At 48.5% G+C, this 25722-nt stretch overlaps 1 protein-coding gene across 5 annotated transcripts in view; it reads left to right on the top strand.

Moving 5' to 3' along the window:
* ADAMTS9 (ADAM metallopeptidase with thrombospondin type 1 motif 9) overlaps positions 1-25722 on the top strand; it is an 80349-nt gene that overhangs the window by 43257 nt on the left and 11370 nt on the right. For 4 of the 5 annotated variants that reach the window (XR_009959685.1, XM_062585671.1, XM_062585672.1 and 1 more), the window contains 8 exons: positions 98-217; positions 2715-2819; positions 2962-3129; positions 3331-3615; positions 4243-4404; positions 4978-5154; positions 18161-18328; positions 25117-25287. Coding sequence is in view for 4 of the 5 variants with exons in the window: in XM_062585671.1 (XP_062441655.1) it covers positions 98-217; positions 2715-2819; positions 2962-3129; positions 3331-3615; positions 4243-4404; positions 4978-5154; positions 18161-18328; positions 25117-25287 (1356 nt within the window). In the remaining variant the exon portion in view is untranslated. The remainder of the gene's footprint in view (positions 1-97; positions 218-2714; positions 2820-2961; positions 3130-3330; positions 3616-4242; positions 4405-4977; positions 5155-18160; positions 18329-25116; positions 25288-25722) is intronic. The other variant, XM_062585673.1, reaches the window with a different exon arrangement.

Here is a 25722-nt window from a genome sequence, read left to right on the forward strand (position 1 = left end):
ACTGTTCTTGCTGCGTGCTTGGCTAGGCTGATTAATACTTTCTAAATGAAACGACTGCTCAGACCCCAGCCCTTTTCTCCTGTCTTTCCTCTGCCAGTGCACGATGACCTGTGGACAAGGCTACCAGATGAGGGCAGTCAAGTGTGTGGTAGGCACCTATATGTCAGTGGTAGATGATAATGAGTGTAACGCTGCGACCAGGCCAACAGATGCCCAGGTAAATACTGTTATTCATATCTCTGTCTTCTGTTCTCGTGTCCCCAGGCATGAGTAACTTTTCTTTACTGATTGTCTCAGCTGCTATGGGGTCAGTGCTCTTGAGAGTGCTCTTGTGTATCAGTGGGTCAGATCTTCACCATGGGGAATAAATCACTGCCACTGTCTTGGCTTGGGGGAACATCAGCAATCAGCCCTGGTGAGGATGCAGGTGACCCCATGGCCCATGTCACTGGGTGTCAGTGGAGCTGCTGGATGGCCCTTTCAGTGTGTGCCCTCCTGGCAGCTGAGCTGCCAGTGAGCAGGACGTGCAGGGTGCAGCTTTTGAGACTGCACTCTCTGGAGCAGTGCTCAAGGTTTGATATGCCTATTGCATGCCATTTTGGGCATCTGAGTCCCCACGTGTTTCCCACCAGCTCCTGAGCGTAGGGCATCCTTTAGAAGGGGTAGATGCATCTGCACCATCCCTGGGGTAAGTCAACGTGTTTGGAGGCATCAAAGCTGCAGCTTCTCGGGACCATCTGGGAGGCCTGCGGCAAAGACCCACGTGGGGCAAGGGGTGATGAGGCTCTGTTTCATGGTCCTTCCACCCAGAGGCAACCAAGCAGTTGCTCAGCAATGCGGGAGGTGGTGAAACTGCTCCTTGGCACAGAGTAAGCCCACTAGCCTGCTGCAAAGGGAGCTCAGAAACACTGAACAGCACTGCTGTCCTCTAGCTGTTCACAGCTAGGAAAGCATCTCCTCATTCCCTTCGTTTCCATTTCTTTGGCAGCAGAGCTGTTAAAATTAAGGTAGTTACTGCCTGTCAGAGAGGTGCAGCACAGCATCCCATTTTGGTAGAGGTAGGATGGAAATACCAAGATAATTCAACAACTTCTCAGTGGGGTGGAGAGCCTGAGGCTGTGCCTGTAGAGTTCTCACCAGACCCTATCTGTGAGGTTAACCTCGCTCTCCTAAGTACCAGATTGCCAAAAAGGCAGCAGACAGCTTGTCACGAGCGCATCTAGACTTCCTGGGGTAAAGATACCTTTGATTATGGTCAGCTGCAGCTGTAGGATGGGATATGCAAGGGGCTATGCAGATTCAGGACTAAAGTTGGTCCTAAGAGTTCATGGTCTAAGTAGAAGGTAATGGATGGATATAGGAAAATAGACAGAGAGCATGAGGATAAGATGGGACAGTATTTGCTAGTGTGAGAGGCTGGGGCCTCAGCGCAGCAGACACCTCCTTCAGGCTTGCGCCGGGTCTGGGAGCTTGGCTGCCACCTGGGCTTGCGGCACGGTTGCTGCGTGATGCTAATGACAACTAGGGGCCGTTGTTTCTCACGTGTTGGATGTGCGGACATAGTACATGTTCCAGCTCCAATCCGAGCTACAGCCCCTCTGGGCTGATAAATTGAGAAATACTGGACCTCTTTTGCAAATTTACTGAAGAGGCTTTCCACACTGGGTTTGCTTGTATTTGGAAGCAAATTCTCTGCAGGTGTAAATTTCCACTGCAAGCCCATGTGTCTCCTGGTGTCTGAAGGAGTTAAATAAAAGAGAATATTACCATCTATTTGTCATCTTGGGAAATCGTAGTGCTCATCTCGGTCCTGCATGACTTCACAGAGTTTAATTAAGGCCAGGACATTTAGGAAAGGGCTGTTTTTCCCATGTAAGGAGACTCACAGCACTACAGTAAAGGAGTAACAAACCCACTTGTCATCAACTGTTGTTCAACATGCACATCTCCGGTATAAGTAAAATGATAATCATGTGGAAATCAGTTATGCCACTTGTCTCTCTCCTTTGCAATGGAGATTGGTACTTATTTCCCCTTTTTGACAATGAGTATTTGTAGGCTCATGGAGTAAAGTTATGTTGCTGTTCCTCTGGGGAGATCCAGACAGGACCAAAGCCCTCCTGTTAGGCATGGTACCGATGCCAAACAGGACAGTGTGCCTGTCCTAAAAACCTTGCAGAGTTTTGGGTGAGGCAGAGATCCGCCAGTAGGTGTAGACCGTCAGGGGGGCTGCTGTCAGCCAGCATGCTGAGCAGCAGTCCCAGCACCTCAGCAGCATAGCCATTGATAATTGGACTGCAGGAAGGAAGGTTAGGCAAGCTTTGAAGGGAGGCAAAGGTGCCGCTTTGCAGACGTGTGGTCCTACCAGAAGAACTTTCTTAATGCAATTTCACCTTTTGACTCAGGATGTCTGGTTGTGATGCATGTAGATGGCATATGGTTATGACGATCCCCATTTTGGAGTTTCTAGTAAGCCAAAAGACCACTGAAGTTCTGCATGTGAAGCCCTTAGATGTATTAGTAGCAAATTATGCTCATTCCCCGTGAGGAGGCAAGGAGAAAGCCTGCCAAAACACAAACGAACAGCATGTAGGTCGCAGATTTTCAAGACATTATGTATTGTTCATAATTATATTGAGGAGATGGTTTACCTGAAACATCTGCAAAGTCTTTATAGTTTGCTTTATTTTGCTCTTCATGTGTTTCACTTACAGGACTGCGAAATAGCAGCATGTCCTCCCCATCCAAATAGTCCCGAAGCCAAGAGACCCATATCAGGAATTCACAGGACACAGTGGAGATTTGGATCCTGGACACCAGTAAGTGTATAATACTTTCAGGATTGATTTATAGTAGATAACTGCAATATTTTTAAGTGCATTTGACCAGCTTTGTATTTCAACACCCTTGCAATATAGAACAAGAAACTTTCTAGAGAACTTGCTTGTTGCTCTTTCCTAGTGCTCAGCAACATGTGGGAAAGGTACCAGGATGCGATACGTCAGCTGTCGTGATGACCAGGGCTCAGTGGCCGACGAGTCAGCTTGCTTCCACCTTCCAAAGCCGTCGGCCACAGAAACGTGCACCGTGACACCGTGCGGGCAGTGGAAGGCCTTGGAGTGGAGCTCCGTAAGCATCGCGCTCCCCGGTGCGGGAGAGCCGTGCAGACCTCGTTGCTGGAAACATATTTCAGTAGTCTGTTATGTTTGCCTGTTTGAAAGGAGGGAGATCGAGGTTTTCAGCTGTTCTGTGTTAGCAATAACTAACTGCCAGTGTGTTTCTCACAGCCTGAAATGTGACCATGTCTCCTTTTTCCCCACTGTAACGCAGTGCTCAGTGACTTGTGGTCAAGGTAAGGCAACGCGACAAGTGATCTGCATCAATTACAGTGACCAGCTGGTGGACAGAAGTGAATGTGATCCGGATGACCTGCCCGCCACCGAGCAAGACTGCTCCATGTCTCCTTGTCATCCAAACAGCCACGACTACGGCAGGCCCATCCACCCTTTCCTCTACCCGGATCATCGGCTCAAGCTGCAGCCGGGAGGCAGCCCGAACCGAAACCGTGCACATGTGCCAGGAGGCAATCAATGGAGAATTGGGCCCTGGGGTGCTGTGAGTGCCCTCGTTTTTTCTTATTTCTGCTTATTCCTTTCTGGGCATATTCTGCTTTTTTAATGTCACTGTGCAGGGAAAGGAGGGGGCCTTTCACTGCTCTCTACTCACACGAGTAAGCGTTGCAGCGGGGCACAGGTTTGCTTCTCGTTCTCCTCGTGCTTCCCCAAAGCTCTGCAGGCAGAAAGCTGATGGCACCGTTTTCCAGCGCAACGGCCAAACTCCGCTCCTTGGCTGTCTCCCAGGACATTTACAACCACGCAGCGCTGTTGCCAAAGCACAGCAGAGCCTCAATTCCAGCTCCTCTCCCTGCACCGGGGCTTGAAACTCAGGGACCGAGTTCTCACAGCAGTCCCTGAAGGACACTAAGCACGAAAGCGATGTTAAACACTGGAGCGAAGGCAGTGGGGATTATTCACCTGCTTAAAACTATGCTCGTATTTATTCTCTTTGCTTAGTCAGCACCTAATTCATTGCACTCCTCTTGCTAGTGGCCCGGGTTTGAAGTCGATAGCGCCTCTTGGCAGTATTGCGTTTCTAGCTGTACGTTCCCATGGTGCGCCGCCCTGGGAAGGAGCCGGGAATATTCCAGGGCTCAAAGCAGCTGTGCGCAATTGTGTCTTCCAGTGCTCCAGTACGTGTGCGGGGGGCTTCCAGCGGCGGGTGGTGGTGTGCCAGGACGAAAACGGGTACACGGCAAACGACTGCGACGAGAAAACCAAACCCGTGGAGCAGAGATCGTGCGAATCTGGCCCCTGTCCGCAGTGGGCTTATGGCAACTGGGGTGAGGTGAGCGCAACGTTAATCCTCTTCTCCCTGCGCGGGGGGAAGTTTCTGTTAGCCGGTGCCCGAAAAGTGTGAGGGGGGGGTGGATTTCGGTGGCATTCATTAGGAAGACTAGAGCGTGCAACGCAGCTTCTGATAAACGAGTGAACCCTAGCAACTGCTTGATACTGTTTTCAGTTCTGTTTGTCATGGAAAAAAGTTGTTTCCAAGCAAAAGCAAATTCTACAAAAGCCTTTTTTTTTTTTTTTTTTGAGAAGTCTATTTTAACTGAAGGCCTTTTTTAATTATTATTAAAAGTACTTCAGAAAGTTTATCTGAGACAAGTGATTAAAGCTGTTAACCTCTGAGATTATGCTGGGCTGGACAACTTCATTATCAAGCAGGACAAGTAACTCTGGGAGGCGAGAAACTGGAACGGCTGGTGGGATGTTGGAGGATCGTATGCTGTTTGGAGGGGACCTGGCTGGTCACAGTGGGATAGCCACCGGGTCTTGAGAGGTGTTAGTGCCTAGAGCTGCAGTAGTCAGTATTTTAGCTGACAAACGTGTAATTCCTGTGCCCTCTGCCAACTTGCAGTGCACAAAGCCATGCGGGGCAGGGACCAGAACACGGCTGGTGGTGTGTCAGCGCCCTAATGGAGAAAGGTTTACAGATCTGAGCTGTGAAATCCTTGACAAGCCGCCGGACAGAGAGCAGTGCAATGTGCAGGACTGTCCTAGAGATGCTGCCTGGAGCGCTGGTCCTTGGAGCTCGGTACGGCCATAAACTCTTTCTCTTTGTGAACCGTTTTTGGATGTTCCGTAACAGCAGATTTAACTTGCTTCAAAACAAGGTGCTAATGCTTCATGTCTTAAAACTGCACTTAAAGAGGATTCTTGACAATACATTCAGAATAACGCCTGTTCAGGAAGGGCTTACATTAGGGGAGCTCAAGTCCTTTAATTTAAAAGGCACTTTCTGCTAAGTAACCAACTTTGTCCGTTTTATGACCCTGTGCAAGCGCTGCGTGTTACGACTCTTGGTTCTGACTGAGGTCTTTGCATATGGATTTAAACCTGGCATTTAAGCAGTACACGTCAACTGAAGTTAAATCGTACTGATACTTAATGGTAATACTGCACTGTGCACCTACTGGTTTACAAGTTGCATGTTCTCTGCCAAAAACAAGATGATGGGGAAATTTGTACTAAATTGCATTAACTCACAAACATGTACAAGTGCGTATAGATGTGTGTGTGTGTGTGTTCCCACACATACATTTATACAGAAACACGTGCACGTTCACACTCATGCTAACATACAGCTGTATTTTATCCCCATGTGAAACACGAGGGGGATGTACTGTGCAGAGGCACCGGTAAGCTGTTCTCATGCATTTCTCTGGTTCTGGACAGTTTGGGTCTGGCCTGATCTCCAGATGCTGCTTTAGACATCATTAAATCAGCAAGGGATCAGCAGAGTGTGGGAAGGTTTAAACCCGCGAGCGTTTCCCGATCACGGAGCAGGGGTGGTTGAAAACGCCGTGCCGCCGCCGAAGGAGCCCGCGGCACGGAGACACTCTTCGGGCAGCGCGGGAGGGCGAGCGGCCAGGCGCAGGGGGTCCGGGCCGTCGCGTTGCACCCTGCGGCTCTGAAATGCTCCCTGCTGACGCGAGCGCAACGTGGGGTGCTTCCAGATGGGGCAAAAACGACAGACGTGCCAGTCTTGGAGTGGCCTTCAAATAAACGTCAAGCTTTAGTATATATTTTGTTATGAAGTAGTTAAAGGAGATTTTGAAAAATGCATTTGTCTCAAAAGCACTTTATGAGAAAAGAAGAAAAGAGGCCTATTTGTAGTATATTAGACATCCTTAATAGTTTTGGTTTGAGGAGTCATCTTGCTAGACTGTAACTTCCCTCTAGTTGCTTTCAGTAACGTGGATGCTTTCGGTGACATTTCTCAATGTTTTTATCATACCTCAGTGAGTTATGCAACAGCCATAAAACTGCTGAACTAGTGTTTATATGGTGCTTCACCAGTACAAGGGACAGTGATATGAAATATTTCATTTGCGGTGCTAACGTATCACTTGTACACTGATAGTTGGTGCTAAAAACGAGTGAGCTGAGCTAAGCAGAACTTGCAAGCCGTGCAGTTGTTTTTCACCCAGAATTACCAGCTAAAAATTGCTGCTAACCTTTATTACCGGTGCTGGAACATTTGCAAGAACCGAAGGTGTGGGCCGAGGTACGTCGCATTTTGGTGTCCTGCAGCAGTTGGCCTCTCGCCTGCCACAGGAGCAGCTGCTGGGGCCGGATCTGCTCCTCTGTCTTTAAATGTTGGGCACAGTCCTGCGTTTTAGGGGTTTCTTTTACCCTGAAGAACGTCCCTCGGCTCTAGCTGCCACTGCCAGGCCCCAGCTTGCAGTCTCAGGTGGCTCTAAAGGCAGGAGGCCACTGCTGTCGCCTAATTAAGGGAGTAATTAAGTGGGTGCCCACTCGGCATTGCCGGGATTGGGGGTGCCGGTGGCCGACCTCGGTGGTGGTCACTCATTTGGGCTCTGGGACGACGCGGTGGCAGCAGCTTTCACCCACCCGGGAAAGGGGCTGCAGAGCTGAGCTAGGCTTATTCCCACAAAATGACTTGATTTTGGGGGTCTTACTGCCTAAGTGTCATTGGCTCTGACGCGGGCGACTGCAGCCTGTGTCCGAAGACTCAGTCCCATCTACGGGGTCAGTAGGGGACCAGGTCTTAACATCCCACCTATAAAATATGCTACGTATACGTCTACCTCGTGCTACTACTGTAGGTAGTAAAGTCCAATTATTATTATTTTTTTTTTAGCGTGGTATCGCCTGATTTGCTTTAGCTCTGTCATCGACTGCAAACATCGCTCTGTAGCTGTGCGTACTTCATCGGTTCAGATGGAGTGTCACTACCATATTTTTTGGTCACTTTTGAAACAAGAGTATAGTATTAGCTGAAACTTTTCAGCAGTATGGATTTATGTATTTATGTGAAAGTGTATTTATTTTTCCAGTATTGTTATTTAATTTTATATAAATATTGCATACATTTACATTGTTTAATGTTAATGTTGAAGAGTGAAAATTAAAGACAAGTAGAATGTAATCATAAAGGAATTTGTATAATGATTTCTTGACTCTTTTGCTAAATTAATATACTTAGTTTTTGCTAACTTTTACTAAATTTTCTGAAATGGTGCTGCGATGTTCTCCGATAGAAACTGTCCTTCTCAGTAATTAAACAAATGCAGTTAAAAGTGTATGAATTATGAAGTTTGGATAACTAATTTCTTGCAAACATCTGATTGGCTCAGCTTCACACCAGTTTGACTGAAATTAATACTGTAAATACATACAAATTAAAGCAGAGAGAGTCCAAAGAGCCCAGCCCTGAGTCCTTAGGCAAAATTCCCCTGCAATCTGATACAGTAAACAAATGATTTTATCTGACTGGTTTAACCTGGGTTTGAAAGAGCAAATTAAAGGAATGAACAGGTTCTGTGCGTAAATGATAATTCTATAATAGGAGACTGGTGAGATGCATTGCCATTACAATGTACGTTCAAAGAGGAGTAAGAGAAGGTGATACCTTTATTTCCTTGCTTCTTTAAGAACGTGTACTTAAACACTGCAGAATTGTAAGCCACGTGATCGACCTTACTTTCTTATTAAAATAATGCTTTAGAAAACATGCAGAGACTGTCACCAGGATACGAAGACTTGTTTTTTTTTTCCTCTGACTGCCTTATAATGTGAATAGGCAAAGGTGTCTTTACAGGCTCTCAGATAACGAGAGGAAATCGCGCCACAGGAGATGTTCGCAAAGAGTGTTACTCGTCAGTTCCCTGAAAACCTCAGGTCGAACCCTCTTATCTCGGAGCAGATATAAATAACATATATCATTTAAGTTAATGGGGTCTGCTGTAGCTGGGTCGTGGCTCCCTAAGCAGGTGACTTGGCCTTTGTGTCCTGAGCTTGCTGCTGTGTGACTTCTAGGCATGTTTTATTAGAAATTGGTCAGTTCTAGGGGCTGGGTATTTTTTATATCTGGAAATAAAATTATTAGTTCTAAGGAAAAAAAAATTGATAACCAGCTTTTATCTTTTTCTTAAGAGAAGTAATGGTGGTGGTATAGAGTTTACCATAACATACAACTGTATCCTGCTCCAATTTATGAATTATGCTGAATTCGCTTGTCGTGGGCTTTTCAATCCTTCCCAATTAGACAATATACATAGATAAGGTAAAGCAGTTGTACCTCTTGGGAGTGTGCTGGTTCAGTTGGGTGAGTCATTTGGATTTCATTGCATTGGGTTAGTAATCATTTGAATGTGACCAGTGGACAATACTGGATTTGGGTTGGTTGGCTGGTTTTTTCCCCTTAAATTATAATTTTAAAAGTGATTTCTACTGTATTTTGCCAAGTACGTATCACTGCTTGGTATCAAAAGTTCTAGCTACTAATGCAAATGTCATATAGCTCTTAGTGTCTGGAAAACTGTCATGTTCTTCCCAGCTCTTTAGCAAATAGACAGAAATGCTGCTATCTTATTCTCTGAAGGCTTTTTGATCCAGCAGCACAGGAACAGAAGCTTAGTGTTAAAGGATTGAAATATTAACTTGCTAAACTCCGGACTCTTTGTTGTGGGGGTGAGTTCAGTTTTGGTCTCGGATGATGATGCCGTACCCCGTCAGGCAGGGCTGGAAGGTGACAGCGTCGCTGGCTGAGGTGTTTGCAGGGCTCCTTGGCTGGGTCTGCCCGGGCAGGGACACAGGTACTGGCAGAGTCGCTCCAGGGACGAGGTAGGAAGAGCGCAGCCTGCCTGGCCGGCATGCGTGCCAGAAAGCAGGCGCTTGGGAGAGTCTCAGAATTGGTGTCGATGGAAAGTTCAAGTTATCTGCATTTTGTTCTGTCAACCCTACTGCTTGCAAAGTGCCCTCCCTGTGAAACCCGCTGCAAATAGGCTGTTCAACAGCCATATTCCTGTCGTGGTGCGGGTAGTATTCCTAGCAGTCCATGTACCAGCTCTTGCTGAGGCATCAGTGATAACGGAGCAGGTTTGGTTGCAAGCGTACGTGATTCTGCTGTTCTCTTCCTCTCTTCTGCAGAAAATGAATCTGCTGCGAAAGCAGCATTATTAAGTTGCTGTTTGATTCTTTACACGTGTTTTTGCAGTGACAAAGCCATCCTGGAAAATGGAGTGATAAGCCCCTTAGCTCTTCAGTCACTCAGGGATTCATGGGGTTTTTCCTACCTTGCAATCATACAGTGTTGGCTCAGGCCCTGCAATTGCCACAGCACGTCTGTATTTCTATGTGGTGCCAGGTGTTATCAGAAAACTAATAATAATGATCCCACCCATCAGAGGCCATGTGAGAAGGCCAAATGTTGCAATCCCCAAGGACAGCTGGACGGGCAGGCCCAGCACCCCAGACGCCCGCAGAGAGGTGCTCTGTGCGCTTTGGGTGTCTGCAGAAAAGCATGCAGAAATAGATGCCTTAGCAACGGTTTAATAAAGCCGATACAGAGCAAAATGAGAACTTTTTAGCCTATCGCTATCCGCTACCACGGGTCTGAAAGCAGTTTGCTGTACGCGTAGTTTTGTCCGTCTAAGCTGCTGTCTCTCGGGTTTGCTGCCTGCCTTCTCTTTAGGGTTAGTCAGACCTAGTGGCTCCAGGAACTGCCAGTTTGGTGGGCCGATAAAACCCAGAAAACTTGTTTGCTTTGGCTATCGCATCAGAAAAGGGCCTGTGACAGCGCAGATCCACTTGCTCTTTTTTAAAGCACAAGCCCTTTGCTGCGCTTGTCGTCGGTCCGGACCGTGCCGCGCTGCCGGCCCCGCAACGCTGGGCTCCCAGTGCCCCCGGCCCCCAACATGCCACATCTCCCGAGGGGCGGCGGATGCCACCCCGTGCACCGCGACGCTGGTAGTCTTGCTGCTGGCCTTTTCTGTTTCTCCATGTGTCCTCCTTGGCATTCATCCCAAAGGCTGAATTTAGTTGAGGTTGCTGCTTTTAATGTCTCAGCCCAAGTTTATCTGGGGCAGCACGGATGGATGCTGTCCCAGCTGAGTTTCCTCCTCTGATAACCCCGTGGCCACGTCCCCTGCCATAGCTCAGAGCCAAAGCACAACTCTAACACGGTAACAGCTCGGTAAAACCAGTGATGACCAGTTGCCCTGCTCAAGAGCCACCGCTATTACCGGGGAGCTGCCTTGGCTTCAACTCACGTGGTCTGTGGCAGCCCCAGAGCAAAGCTCCTGTGCAGGCAGTGAAACATCACTTGATCCTCTGCTGCTACTGTCTAAGCTCCAATTATTATTTTAATTTTTACTGTGTTTGCCTATCATCACTGGTCCTTTGTTGCTGCTTCTGTTATTTCTCCTTAAATAAGGAGAACTATGTATCTTTTGCTCTCAGTTCTGCCATCTCCTGTTTGCTGCGGTGTTGACACTCCCTGTGAACAGGAAGGCTGTAGTGAAACCTTAGAAACCCCCTGTGCTAGAGCTGCAGGGTAGTGTCTGTGGCACCGGGCGCTTAAACCCCAGGATGCTCTGCAGAGCTTTACAGGATCAGGTCCTCGCAGGCTTCATTTCCTACAACTTAATTCTCAGGTGTCTTAATCCACACGCCTCTGCTGCAGACAACCACCCCCGTTGTGATGTGACCGGGTGGTTAAACCTAATGTCTTTAGTTGATGGATAAATAAAAAGGACTGGGCAGGAATGTCCCCTCTAACCTCCCTGCTGCAATGGCTGGGTGCTGGGGAAGTGCCAGGGTGCGGGGCTGCTAGGCTTGCCGCTGCCCTGCGATAGCCTCTCCTGTTGCCACCACCGGAGGGGGGAGCTACCTGGAGCAGGCTTCCAAAGTTCCTCCGTGTAGGTCCCCAGCCGGAGCTGGGAGCTGCATCACTATTCACTGCTGTTTCTTACTAAATTACTGTGGGAGTGCTTGCCTTTCTCCTGCCAAAGAGAGCAGGTCCCATCTCAGCCCCTGCCAGCAGCTCCCGCTGGCACGTTACCTGGCAGCCTGAAGTACCTCGGCAGCGATAGCCCGCGGGGAGTGGGAGTCACGGGCCACGAAGGTAACGTTCACAGGTGCAGTGCCTGTCTGGCTGCGTTCAGTGTACTTCAGTGGCTGATTTTTTTTATGCATCCCTTCTTCTGCATTTTCTCCATGATATGGTGACTTTCTAGAACACACAGAGCTGGCCTGAGCTTCAACAAAAAGTTACAGCATTGTTGGTGGGCTGTTTAGGGATGACTGGCTTGTTGTGGTTGGGCCATTGATGGCTACTGACTTTGTGAAGTCTGTGGATCTGATACACATGCACACACATAAAAAATAAAGCAATAAATAAAATTGCAATAGCTGGGAACATTTGTCTCCCAAAGCACCAGCTTTCTGTGCGGCAACTGAAATGTGTGTTAGACTGCAGGAAACACATTAGAGCAGTAACACACTTGCAAGGATGAGCTGTGAAGTTCAGCATCTTCCCTGAGCTGGGAAGTCTGCACGTGGTTTTGCCTGTGTGTTGAATTTACAGTGTACAGCCTAAAATGCAAGTGTAGCTGCTGCTCGAAACCTAGGGTTTAGCAACAAGAGCGCGTGATGATGAAGGACAGTGAGCACAAAGGCATTTACCGGCTTCCAACTTGCATGGCGACTGATCAGCGCGGCCGTTAAGGCACAACACTGTAGTCCATCTCATTCCAAAGCACTTAATGCTCTATTCATGTTCTGCTTTTTACTAGCTCACAGGGAAGGCAAGTGAGCCAGCAGCGTGTGTGAAAATGTTTTTGATGCCCAAGGCTGTACACAGGCAGGCAAACAGTGTCTGATCACTGCTGCATTAAGCCAAGATTGTTCTTTATAAGGCCAGGGAGCAGCAAGAAGCTCAACGCTGCTACAGCCACCCAGTGTGATGCTCACCTGTGAAACAAGGCTGGCTTATTTTTGTGTCACATCATCTAGCACGGAGAAATCCTGTTCTTGAATGAGACTTCTAAATAGTGTTATAATACAACAGTTTCCTGAAAAAAATGAAGTGTCAGTGTGCCTAGGCTGCTTGCTGCTTCAATTGCTACTTTTAAAAAAGTGCCACAGCATGGAAAATAGGTTTCATCAGTCGCTTCTACATCCCATTCTACATCCCTGGCTTCCTTGGGTAGCTCACACATTTCCTCCTAATTTGAGGAAACGACATCCAATGCTTCCCTCCTTGGGGGGACCTGCTGTCACTACTTGCTGTTTTTTCTTGTTTGTTCTTTTAAGTTGAATAGGTTGCCCCAGTGCAGAGATGCAGCTTTTAGGGCAGGCTTGGTGTGTTCCCAGCCCTGCCACCTTCAGTGCTCAGGAAGCCTCTGTATAGGATGTAGCAACGCTGTGGGCAGTTAAGGGAGGTGGAGAAGGTGCTTTGTAGCAGAAGGGTGCAATAGAAGAAATGCTTGGCTTCTCTTCTTGCTGTAGTTACCTGTTTTTCTCCCATTTATTTTGTGATGTCCCCAAGCTCAGAGAAATCATTCTGTTGACTTCAGTGCTTGGGGCCTTAGATTTTGGAAAAGTTAGTAGATCCTCTGCCCAAGAAGGTCATTTCTTTTGAGATGGTCTTTGCTAGCTGGAAGAATGGGCTCCAGGCACATCAGCCTCTTCCTTTCTGCTGCTGTAACAAACCCTTTCTTTAAGAAATGTCCCTTTTTTACCTGTCAGTAAACATCTTCCCAGTTCATTCAGCTTGGCTTGGTAGTGGAAGGGAGAAGGCTTATTGGATTATTTTATTTCTCGCTCCTGCAAATAATCAAGTAGGAGGCTGTTTCAGCCAGCTCTGTGGACTGTCCTGCTGCAGCAATGAGAGTAGAGAAGCCGGAGGGCTCACAACCAGCACGCGCTGCCCGGTGAGGGCGAGCAGAGCTGGTGGCGAGCCAGCACGCGTGTTCCCTCTCGCCCGTGCCGGGGGCAAGGACTGCTCCTTGGGACATGGGGTACAGTCTGCTCTGTGCACGCCAAGGGACACCCTTTGGCTCCTCAGGACATTTCCACAGAGGTTTCTGGACAATGCTCACAAGCATGCTGGAACTGCACCAAAAGAAACCTCTAATGTTTATGTCTTTTGTTCAGAGCTCCCGTTTCTCTGGAAAGTCAGCTCAGATTAAGCATTTCTAAAGCCTCTTCCAAGCTGTAGGGCGATGCTTTGGTTTGTTTTGCTTAGGGCTCTGGTCTAGTAGCCCTCCCTTGAGTGTAGAGACCACCATCCCCTCTTAACATATAAGTATCAGCTGTTCTGGCCTCATACTAGGAAAAATCACCAGGACCGTGGGCTCTGTAGCTCCCAATAGCTGTATGCATTGCAGCGTGGCTCCCTCTTACAATTTGGCAGAAGAAAAAGAAAGGCAGCCCGGGTGAACGGTGCCCTACACGCCGTGTCCCCACCCCGCAGGCACTGTCTTCTCCATGTGCCGATGCAGCCGGAGGAACGGGGTTTCAAAGCAACGAGCGACGTACGCTAACGGGACGGTGAAATGTGACTGCTAGGGCGCATGGTCGGGCTGCACTTGCAGTTGGAAAAGTGTGCTGACGTCCGGGAGCACAGCCCCTAACGTAAAGGGTACGTCGGAGCGAGAAGCAGCGTTGTAGGGCTCCGTCGTCCTCCCCGTTCTGCTTCATCCAGCACATGTTTCGGCTCAGACGGTTGGGAAGCATGAATGAGTGCTTACTTTCAATATAATCTGTAACGTGTGGAAATCTAAACCTACAAGGATTGGTATTAATTTCCTCCAAAAAATTGCCGCTGGCAGAATCTGATAAAGATGGTTTTAGTCTAATTCTCCGCCACCCCCCCATCCCTGCCTTTCGGGAGCTATCGGAGTTATACTTATCTTAGGGAATTCATTTGGTGATCACCACAGCTTGCATTCATTATCTCGAATACCTCCCAAATCGTAGACTGATGCATGGGGCCTGGAGAAGCGGCCTGACAGCATTGTTTTTGAAACTTTTCTCTTTTAGTGGAGAATTTGCTTAGATTCTCCTTGGTTGCTTGCTCCTGTGCCCTGTAGTTAGCTGCCCGTTGAGTGCATGGGAAGCAGTTAATGAGAAGCAGAGCCACTCCATCCCTTTTGACTGATCTGCGCTGCATGGGAGGGTTTTTTTTTTGTTTTTTTTTCTCTTTTTTAACTAAGATTTGCTCATTTCTATTGAGGGCTATTGAACAGCTTTGGTGCCAGCCAGGCACTGCTTGCTGTGCAACCAGGGGAGCAGCGTGGAGACAGCGCTCTTCTGCAAGAGGAGCCAAGAAAAATGTGGTCCCAGCCTGCACCTCGAATTTCTCAGCAGAGTCGCTGTGACGTAGGAAACACGAGGATGTGCAGGGTCAAGACTGGCTTTTGAACGTTCAGCACCTGGGCCTAACCACCCAGAAATTTTGTGCATGTTTCTAAGTGCTTTTTTAGGTATATATTCTGTTTTTTCTTGCTCCCAGGCCAGGGAGAAGCTTTGGAATCAGGTCATAGCCTTGCCGCTTTAGTGAGGTCTTAATGAAGACATACCTTCATCTTCAGAGCAGGAAATGCAGGGAAGATAGGTTAAAGCAACTCATGTGTACTCAGTAAAATAAGATAGTCTTCGTCATCCTTGGACTCTGAAACAGAAAACAAATTTCTGTGGGAATGAGTGCATGAGCTTGCTATGCTGGAACAGAGGATTGCATTGCAGGAGATGTTTAGCATCATGTTCTGACCTCCCTGGAAAAAGAGGATATGGGAATTTTTTTGTCAGATTTATTTAAACCTTTTGTTGCACGTAAACAAGCAGTATGTTTCTGCCCGGACCTCGCAGAAACGTGCTCCCTGCCCACCCCGGCGGCCGCGTGCCGCGCTTACCTTGCCGCCGTCACGGCGGGGAGAGCACGGCCGGCCCGGAGTGTTTTTGTCTGTGCTTTTCAAACGCTTTAAAGAAGCCAAGGTCAAAGCTTACCTCGCTATGGTGTTGTTATTGATAGATACCGTGTGCGCCTGCAACATTTCCAGTGATGAAAAGAGTTCGTTTAATGAAATGCAAAGTTCTTCCAGGGCCAAAAATAAATGATTAGGCTAACTGGAGTAGCTAGGTGTATTGCTCCCCTAAGGTACGCAGCACTGAGATGAAGTGCACTATTAAGCTCTTTTCTGCATGTGGCTTACATATGTTTAAACTCTGTGTGCCAAATAGAAGATGGAAATACCTGAGAAGAATTAAAAGGCCGTTATGAAGTAGACTCTTTGTAAAGGAATTTTCGGTCTCTAATACTTGGTTATATTAGATTTATTCAACCTCTCTTTTCTGTCAGTGCAAATGAGATCATAACTCACATGTATGTGAAAGCAAATGGATGTTTTGGGTCCAAAACATTTAATTTGTATTAAAGACAGGCATAAAAATGATTGATCTAGAGAATTATATCTGTGTATTATGAAAATTAGTCAAATTATGCCTCAGACCCAGCGTGCACCACAGTGCGCCTGCAGCCCTGTCTCTCGCTTTCCAAGCATTGCCTGCCCATCCCGTGCACCCCTCCTGGCGGGACGGAGCTTCCTGCGTGCCGAGTGTGATCGTGGCATGCTGGGATACAGGCTCCAGGCCAAGGTGAAGCAATTTGAAAAAGAGGGATTAAAAACTGTGGACTTTACTGCTTACATTTGTAAGATGAAAGGTGTGTCGGACAACTTCAGGTCCTGAGAAATGTGCTTGCGTTGCTGCCCAATGTTGATGCTCTTTCTTTAGAATAAACAGCAGGGTCAATATATTAATTAAATGAGGGAGAAGATGCACTTCCCTCTGCTGGATTGGGATGCGGGGCAAGACACAGTACCAATGAAGTGTCTGAGCTTCCCCTGTCGTGTTAGAGACAGTGATGTCAAGCCATATGGAGAGTGCTTGCTGAGGGTCATTTGAATTCATATGAAAGTATCAATATTAGCATTTAGCCCAAAGATGGATGCAAATACTAGAATTTTATAACTGGGTTTGGTGGGATTTGACATCTCCTCCTTGTTGCTGACGTTCATTGCACAGGAAGCTGGAGGTGCTGCAGATGTGGGTGGCCTTCTCCCATCTCTCACCAGAGTGCATCTTCTCAGATGCACTGCAGTGTCTCAGGTGTCTAGCACCCACCCGGATGCAGAGCCAGGTCGGTCTCCCACGGCCAGCTCTGCGTTGGGGCAGGCACCTAATGAAGGCCCCTTTAATCCCATTGATTTCCAGGGAAGCTGGCTGGCTTTGTGGCTCTGCTAGTGCTCTTACAGCAGGAAAACTGCCTTTTTCAGGACATTGTTTATACATATTTATAAGCGTCAACAATCTTATGAGTTACATCCCTTTCTCTCCACGTTTGTCTGAACTCTTCCTTTGTAAGCCTTTGGAACAAGTTACTGCTCTCTCAGTGTTTCTTTGTATACCTCTTAACACCACAGAGGATGAATGATTTGGAAGTAGTGCTGTAATTTAAAATAATCACAGCTGTCAATGCATGTGCCAATTTCTAGTGTAATGGATCTTCCAGAGCTGCTGCATACACAATCTGTGTTTTGTTAGGTTTCAACTATGTTCATAGCCTGGGAAGACTTTGGCCTGTAATTTATTTCTTAGCAAATCTACTGATGGAGTGACTCCAAAAAGGAGGAAGCAGCATCATCTCTGCATGTTTGCGCCAGTCTGAAAGGGAAGCAGAGCATTTATATTGAGAGAGGGCTGAAATACTGTTTGTGTCCAAGAATTAAACTAGGATGCTGGTGATGCGGCATGTAATGACTTGCATAACATGTAATGAAGAAACTGAAACAGTCCTTGGGTGCATCATGCTGAGTAAGAAGCTTGTTCTACAAGAAACTGTCATATTAAATTCTTGTCGTGATTCCAGACCCCTTTGATTCCTAAATCTTTTGGAGGAGACTAATCTGAAATCAAAGTGAAGTTGCTTGGGGTTTGCATGCCAGAAGTGGTCACATTTGAAAAAGTTCAGTGAACCTGCAGAGGGAGGATCAAATTAGTTGCCTCACTACAAAGGTTGCAGCTAACATACCTGCTGATTTGCTTTTTGCTTTGATTTTCGTGCTCTGCCTTCTCGCCTTCTTCTGGGTTGTTTTCAAAACGCATAAATCCTAAGGGTGAGCGTGTCCCGGTTTCAGTCTTTGTTTAGTAAAAAAGAAAATCAGTCTGCAGTGTCTGCTGCAGAATTAAACAAACATGAGTTTTAATATTGCGAACATGGAAAGACTGGATTTTTCACCTCTGTGTTGCCTTTTGTGCAGTTATTTCCCTCTGTGAAGGCTGGTATCGTACTTTACCCTCCTGATTTACCAACAGTTCACCTCCCTTTGTACCGAGGGGTAGGGAAACGGTCCCTTTCAAGTTCTTCTCAGTAGATGCTCAGGGCTCTGCTGCCTTGATTCCTCCTTTGAAACCGCCAGAGCAATGCCAGGAATCGTGCCCTGAACCCTGTTATCCCTGCTAAATGTCAGCTTCCTTATCCTGATATTGGCGTTTGGGGGGGTTTCACCAAGAATGTCATGCGATACGCAATGCAAATGGGAGCATGTCCGGTGGGTTAAATTCTGCCCTTCTTTACCACTCCCCCCCGAAACCTTGTGCGGGCTGTCGGGGAGCCTAGTGACGTGCTCTTTGGTCCAGCTGTAGCAAAGTCCCCCGTGTAGTCATGGCCCGTGTGTAACAACGTAGACGGCCCTGTATGAAAGCTGATTCTTGTTACTTTATATTTACAGTGTTCTGTCTCCTGTGGAAGGGGTCAAAAGCACCGAACTGTGTACTGTTTGTCAAAGGAAGGGAGGCATGTAGAAGAAGATTATTGCAAGCACCTTGCTAAACCCAATGTGCAAAAGAAATGCAGAGGGGGCAGATGTCCGAAGTGGAAATCGGGAAATTGGGGACAGGTGAGACGCACTGATTACCCTTTTGCATCATTTGATATTCCTCATCTGTCAGATTGGTTAGAAACTATTTTTCCCCTCACTTCTGTCCTCTTGAATTTTTCAAGGGTAAATGTTCTAGGCCAGATCCTCAGGTGGTGTAAAACAGTGTGGCTTCATGGGCAGCAGTGGAGCGACACTGATTTGTACCAGCTGAAAACGTGGAAACTTGCTTTTAGTGTCCAACTGATTGTAAATTCTTTGTTGCATACTTTAAGCTCCTGATAGAAAACCCATTAGTATATAATATTATAGAAAATCTACTATTATTCTTGTTTTTAGTGTCATTAGTATTTAAATGTCAGATCTCAAGCAAAATCTTTCTTAGTTTTGAGAAATCTGAAATTAATTTTATTATCAGCTTCCTGGGAAAGCCCGAAGAGCAATCAGTTTCCATTAAAAATGCCTTTTGCTACCTTTTGTTTCTTAACAAGCTCATCACTTAATTTTGCTTCATTAAAATGTCAGATACTTTGATGCGTAGAGTAGAGGCTGCTGAAAACGTGCGAGTGCTTGGAGTTATTCAGTATCTTGTTTGCTGAGAGCATCTCTTGAGTCCTTGTTTTTCTGAATGTGATATATTTGTCATCACCTTGAATCTGCTGCATCACATTTTTAGCTCTGATCTCAATTTTGGCTCTACCTCAATAGTGTGCTAATCAGCAGAATTACTGCAAATCCCAGACTAAATGAACTGTTAATTTGTAAAACATCATGTTCTCTTGCAGTCTCTCCTCCAAATTTAGGTACAAAACACCAGTTCTCACTGCATGCAAGTTCCCTAAAACGTAAACCACGAACAAATCTACATGCACACACATAAATATTAGGTCTAGGATATCATCTTATTGTTAAATGTCAAGTATTAAAAAAGCCAATAAACCCATCAATGCTTTGTGATTGTTTTCAGACTTGTATTTGTTTTTTATTCTTACCTGTGAATTCATAGGATGGCAGTACTTGCCTTTACGTGTGTAATGGCAAAAGCGTGCTTGCACCATGGAGTTTAGGTTGTTTAGATCCTGGTCCTTTACATGAGATAAGGCTCTGAGGACCCAGGAGCATCCACGTAGCCCCTGCTGAACCGAGCAGGGCTGTTCCCATATTGAAAGTTAAGTCCCTGTTTTATTATCTGCAGGACTGAAACCTTAATTTTGTACAAGAAGCCACACTGGCAAAAAGAAAAGAAACTCGAGGCCATTAAATAGTCTCGTCATATCCGATTTGCTCCTTATTTAAAGTGACTGCTCCCAAAAGCAATTTTTTTCCAGCTAATAATTCTAACCATAATAACGTAACGGTCTGTTGATTGCTTTAAAATACGCTAATTTTAATTGATAAAAATAAGTGTTTTCAAATTCCGACCGTTCCGCCACATGATTGGAGGTAATTTTATGCACGTGCGAGAAAGAAGCTGAAGTTAATGGGAGGATGAGGCGATTTATGTCCTGGGGTAATGTTTTGTGACGAGGCGGTTAAAGAATATTTGTACGCTAACGATGGGGCTAAGAAGAGGCAGCGGGTTCCTAGCAGCTCCTCGGCTGACGCTGTGCACCCCAGCTCTGCACCCCAGCTCTGCACCCCAGCTCTGCACCGCTCGGGTCGGCGGCGCCGCGCGTGCTTGGCCGGCCAGGAGCCTGCTCCGAAAGCCTGCGAGACGCGCGCGATCGGGCTGGGCCTTTTGAGAGCACATAAAATGTTCTGATACGGTCCCCATCCGTCCGGACCCTCACGGGTTGTGCTAAATCGGGATCGCAGTGGGGACGGAGACTCGGCGTCACCTTCTGCGTCGCAGGTGACGCTCGTCCCGCTCGGCTGGCAGCAGGAGCCGCGACCGGTTTGCATTTAGATATTACCCAAAAAGGCTTCTCTGCAGGTCTAATAGCCTCTGAAAGATAACCCCGGCGCCAAGCTGCCGTGAGCTGGCCCTTTTCGCCGTGGGTAAGCCGGCAGAAGCCCGCGTGAGAGCCAAGGCAGGGTTTTCCGACCCGAACGCCTTCGCCCGCTCCCCGCGCACGGGGCTAAAACCGCATCGCGGCGAGAAGCCGCCTGAGCCGAGTGCTGCAGTCCCAGGTGTTTTGCTCTCCGGATGTTTGGTATTCAGAGCCTGGGTAGTTCTTTCTAGGTTGTTATGAATCCATCTTCCTACGGCAAAGCTCTTTTAATATTTGCATTAATCAGGAGGGAAGAGGAAAGGTTTTCGCTCCAGGTTTTAAACTTGCTTACGTCTGCACTGAAATGTCAGATTTAATATGTTTGTATCTCCTAAGTGGTATCAATTACGGTCATTTACCTTTCACGTCGTTAAAATACTAATATTTATTCTGCTGTCGGGTATTTACTTATTTCAGTTACAGACTGAGAGCGCGCTCCGTATTTTTATACGGCAGCACTGCTCCGCAGCTGCGCTAACGCGCTGCCCTTCTGGGATAGGTAGGGAAAGGAGCGCTCCTAGAAACCCGCAGACGGACCGACTGGCCCGTGCACCCCGTGGGGGGGCACACGGCACCCCGCTCCCGAACCGACAACCTCAGGCCTGTTCCGCTCTTCGATACTCAGCGGGACCAGCTAGTTGCGTTTCTACGAGATCGAGAGAAGCTGCCCGAGCAGTATAGTGGATTAAAACCATCAGGAGGAGGCTCGGGTGTAAGACACCTCCTGTCCTTGCCTCTGTGATAGAGCATAATTTTATTATTTCGAGCGCAGCCGTAAGCCCAGCCTGAGCCATGGCAGCGCCGGCGCAGCCTCCCCCCGGCCCTGATTTGGCCCCCTCGCAGCAGCCCGGGGCTGCCCTTGCCCCCAGCGCTATTTCCTAAGGCCGGGGCCGTGCCGTGATTTCTTTTTCCCGTGCTGATTACGGCGCAGTAACCGGGCGCGCTGGAAAACCCCCCCCCGCCGTGCAGCCCTCAGCCGCAGAAGCCTCCCCCGGCACACGCACCTGCAACGCCGCCGAGGGAAGGCGTCCTCGCCGGCCGGCCGGGCAGCGGGCGGTTCGCGTCTCTGCCCCGAGCGCCGCTGTCCTCCCGCCCAGGCCTGGCGCTGCCCCAGCGCCGCGGCTGGCTCTGCCCCTCCGCGCCGGAGCCGCCACGTAACTCGCTCTGCCCTTCTCGCGGCGCCCGGACGCGCGCTCGGGAGGTGGGTGCTAACCGCGAGCCGAACAGCGCCGCGGAGCAGCGCCTGCGTCCCGGGGCGCGCCTCCCCCCGAGTTCGTTCGCCTGGCTCCGATTAGCTGTCCGTGCTGGGGCGCGTGGGACGAGAAGCGCGATAAACCAGAGCCGAGGCAGCGCAGCAGACGGGCAGCGCTCGCGGTGGCAGAAACCCCACCGCTGCTTTGCAAGCCGCCCCGAGGAAGCCGCTCCGCGCGCTCGCCGGCAGCTTTTCTCCGGGCGCGCTTTGGAGGAAGCAAACGAAGCGTTACGGAGGGCGCTGGGAACCGGCCGGAGAGGATCGCTTCCCCGTTACGTGCCGCTTAATCCCCTGCCCTAAGAAAGCTTGCTTTTAGAGGCCTTGCGATAATTGGCTATACGCTTGTTTTCTTAGCTCCTCGTGTATTAATGAGGTTGCATACCTCATTAATGAAGTATTAATTAAGTCAGCAAACGGGTAATCGTAATAGCTGTGCTTTAAGCACATACCTCCTGATTTCTTACGCGCCTTCTGTTATAAGCACGAATTCTTTTTATTCCACATCTGCGTAACGTGTTTGAGGCTCTAGCAGGGAAGCCCCCACAGCACAGTGAAGTTAAGTACCACTAAACTTATTACAGCATGCACCAGTAAGGAGTAATAAGCGAAAGAAAAAACAAGCTGTTAAAGGCGCTGTGCTGTAGATAATAATTTATAGATGTCTGAGAAACAGAGAAATTCAGGCTCCTGTATCTAAAAGTAGGTAGAAATCTGCCCGCAGTGTAACAAGGGAAAATCTGGATGTATCCTACCTCCGGCTGTTTATTGCTGCAGTCCTCCTTCTGCCTGGGAAAACCTGCCCCCGCTGCAGCCCCCAGAGAATCATTAATGGCAACGTGCTGCAGATGTCGCCTGATTCGGGCTAGCGCTTTTGTCTGCTCCCAAGCCGTTCCTCTTTTGAGGGCTTTCTTATTTCGTAGCCGGTGACAAAAGCAAGATCGCCTGTTTCCCAGCCGTAAGTACTGGCTGCGTGTTATTTACAGTGAGGAGCCCCACGCTGCATTAGTATTTTCTGAGCAAGGAATGGCAATGAACCCTAATTGACCTGAAAAGTAGGATGCAAAATAACATTCCAGCAGTGGTTTGTGCTTGATTTCTTATCTTTAAAGGGGATCTGTCAAGAGGGTTTTTTTTTCAGTTGTTCCTTTGTTGTTGTTTCTGTTTAAAAAAGTTGGTTTTGCCAATGTAAAGCAATAGGGAACTTACTGGAAGCAGTTTGTTGCTCTGCTGTTGGGTCACCATGAATTAGCTGTTCCCAGTGCCCACACCAGCAGGAAGAAAGCCGATAGAAGGGGCCTTGCTAATGTCAAAGTGAAACCGAGACCAAGATTGCAAAGGAAAAGGGAAAATGGGAGAGAAAGGAGATTTTTTTTTTTTAACAGGAGCCTTTATGGAGGGACAGTGCGCAGCCTTGGAAGCTGCGATGTAGTTCTTGCAGCTTTGACATTTGCTGTTTGAGGGAAAATGCTGCCGTCCTTGCATGACTTGGGTCGCAGGGTTGGCCAAAGCGCGTTTGAAGCGCTTACAGGGGGAGGTTTCCCTTCTTCTGTGTGTCCGAGTTTGATTTAGGAAAAAGAAAAACAATGAATGTTTTTACAAAGCAATGCATTTTTTTAGATTATCATTATTGTCACTCTTTTAAAACAGCTACAGAGCTACTTGAAAAAGTCCTTAATCTGAATTGCCAGGGAAATAGTTCGAAATTTGGAAAACGGGGGAAAAGGGACAGATCTTGTCGAATGTCTGACCTGTTTTTCCAGCTTTCGCTATCAATGGCAACTATCCCCGATGCTGTTGTTTTATGTGATTATCGTTAATATGCAATTTCCTACAAAATCTACTGTCATATTAAATGAAAAAGCAGGCCTTTGGCGTTTCATGAGCTATCCTGAAGTTTCTGCATGAATAATGTCTTGCAAGGCTGCTGTGGCGGATTAGAGCCTCTCTACTCCATCTCCTTGATTTCTTTCATGGTGGGCTCACTGTCTTCGAGCTGTATTTAATATCACGGTGCAATTATTTTAATTGCCAGTTATCCTGAAAAATACCAATAGGCAAACTTCAATTTACTGGTGACAAAGTGCACAGAGCTGGCAAGGTTTTATTTGGCCGTACGACCACCGTCTGCAGAGAAAACCCCTGAAGGACGGCATCTCTTCGAGGGTGTCTGGCGCAACACATGCAAAAGTTTAATCTCGCACCAGCACCTGATGCTTTAAAGCGCGGAAGGGATTTCTGTATGATAGCTGTTTAGGGCCGGTGTCAGTAGTAACGCTGACCCCAAGGAGCTCATTGCTGGAAGGCGCCCGCCAAGAAGCCGCTCAAGGCAGGGCAGCCAGCGATGCCGCCGTCAAAGGCGCTAACTCGCCCTTAAATTTTGCTTATATAGTAAGGAGATAGCGGAGAAGGGCAGATACAGCACGACTTGCTTGAATGTGATTTCCCCAGAGAGCAAACACATTACTCCAGCCCTGCCGGACTGCTGCGTTTCGGCGTGGACCGAGGAGGGACTTGGACTCTGAGGGCTTAAAGCAAGGGAGCAAAGAAGGTTGAAAGCACATGAAGCCCTTGGGGGGCTGCTGGCAGACTGCGGATTTTGCAATGTTGGCTGTTGCCTAAGAGCTGCCGAGCCATTCCTGCAGAATAACCGCGGCTCTGGAGGGATTGCTTCCCCTGCCCGCCCCCCTCGGTCTGGCACGGTTGCTGAACGTTTACGACAGGCGTTTCGTCGCGCTCGCCACCTCTCTCCCGGTTTGCTGGCCGTGCCGCGGCGCTGCGGCGTGTTAAGCTGTTCTCGCAAAGTTCCCCGCTAGTTTGCGGTCTCGATTCTGAGAGCTGCTTGCAGAAAGGCAGGTCTGGCGGCGCCGGCGTGTCGCGATTCGGGTTCCCCCAGCCTAGGTGACTTCAAACGGTGTCTTTATACAGATAGGGATGGTCCAATCGCATATTACATCCTTTGCTTGGGGGAAGACATTTCCTGCATGTTACATAAAACGATTACTTCCATGCATTTTTCTCCCTGTTAGTTGAAAGTGTTGGCACCATATTACTGATGGTAATTTAAACAAAAAGAGTTTTATCCAGCCAGTTGCTCTTGCCTTGGCTTATTTTGTTTCGTTTGTGGTTTTGTGAGATGCGCGTCCAGCTCCTGGACGTGGAGTGAGGCAGCCGCACGGCCACGTTATTTTTTTTCCCTGAAAGGATCGGGTCTGCACGGTCTCCAGAAGACCTAGCAGAGCAATCGCGCTTGGACAACGTGGGTTGCTCTTCGTAACAGGCAGTGTTTAACGAGAGTGTGGGGCCAAAAGGAGAGCCCCGGCCCCTGTCTGCCCGCTCCGCGGCGTCCCGCAGCCTGGCCACCCCATCCCCTGCGCTAACTCGGTTTCCCCTCACATCCCTCACATGGGCTGGTGCCTCCAGGGCACGGGAGCGGGATGCACCCGCTGTTTGCCCCCAGGTAATAGCAGCAAGAGGTGCGGGTGCCGAGCACGGAGTTTTTTTCTCCTTTTCTTTTTTCTTTTCTTTCTTTTCTTTCTTTCTTTTTTTTTTTTTTTTTTTGCAAACAGTGCACCAAGACGTGCGGGGAGGCGGCGCGGCGCCGCAGGGTGGTCTGCGTGGACGAGAACAAGCGGGTGAGCAGCAGCGCCTACTGCGACGCCGCCAAGCGCCCCGCCGAGGTGGAGAGCTGCCGCCTGCCGCCCTGCGAGTACGTCTGGATCACCGGCGAGTGGTCGGAGGTGAGCGAGCCGCTGGGGTCCCCGCCAGCGGGGGTCCCGCGCTGGCGGCCTCCCTCTGCGCGCTGATCGGAAAGGTAGAATAAGGGCAGGGAAGGAAAGAAAACATGCCGGAGTGGCTAATTCCCAGAGCAGCCCGCTCTCCTGGAGAGTTTCCCGGGAGAAATGCTGCAGGGTTGTGAAACCGCCTGCCCGGGGATGGACCGCCGTCCTTCCGCCTGCGCCCACCGCAGATGCTCGGGCCACGAGGACGAGGACGCACACGAGGGCTGGCGGAGCTGGAGGGCTTTGCTCCCTCTGAACGCTTGGGAGAGGAGCGATTTTCCTCTAGTTACAGGCAAAACCTTCCTTTCCTTCCAGTCTCTCCCAAGGACCTGCTATTCCAGGTCAATGCTTGCCGAGCTCCTCCTCTGCGAGTCCCACGGCGAGAAAAGGGAG

The sequence above is a fragment of the Rhea pennata genome, chromosome 12 (assembly GCF_028389875.1).
Source record: "Rhea pennata isolate bPtePen1 chromosome 12, bPtePen1.pri, whole genome shotgun sequence".
NCBI classification, from domain to species: domain Eukaryota; kingdom Metazoa; phylum Chordata; class Aves; order Rheiformes; family Rheidae; genus Rhea; species Rhea pennata.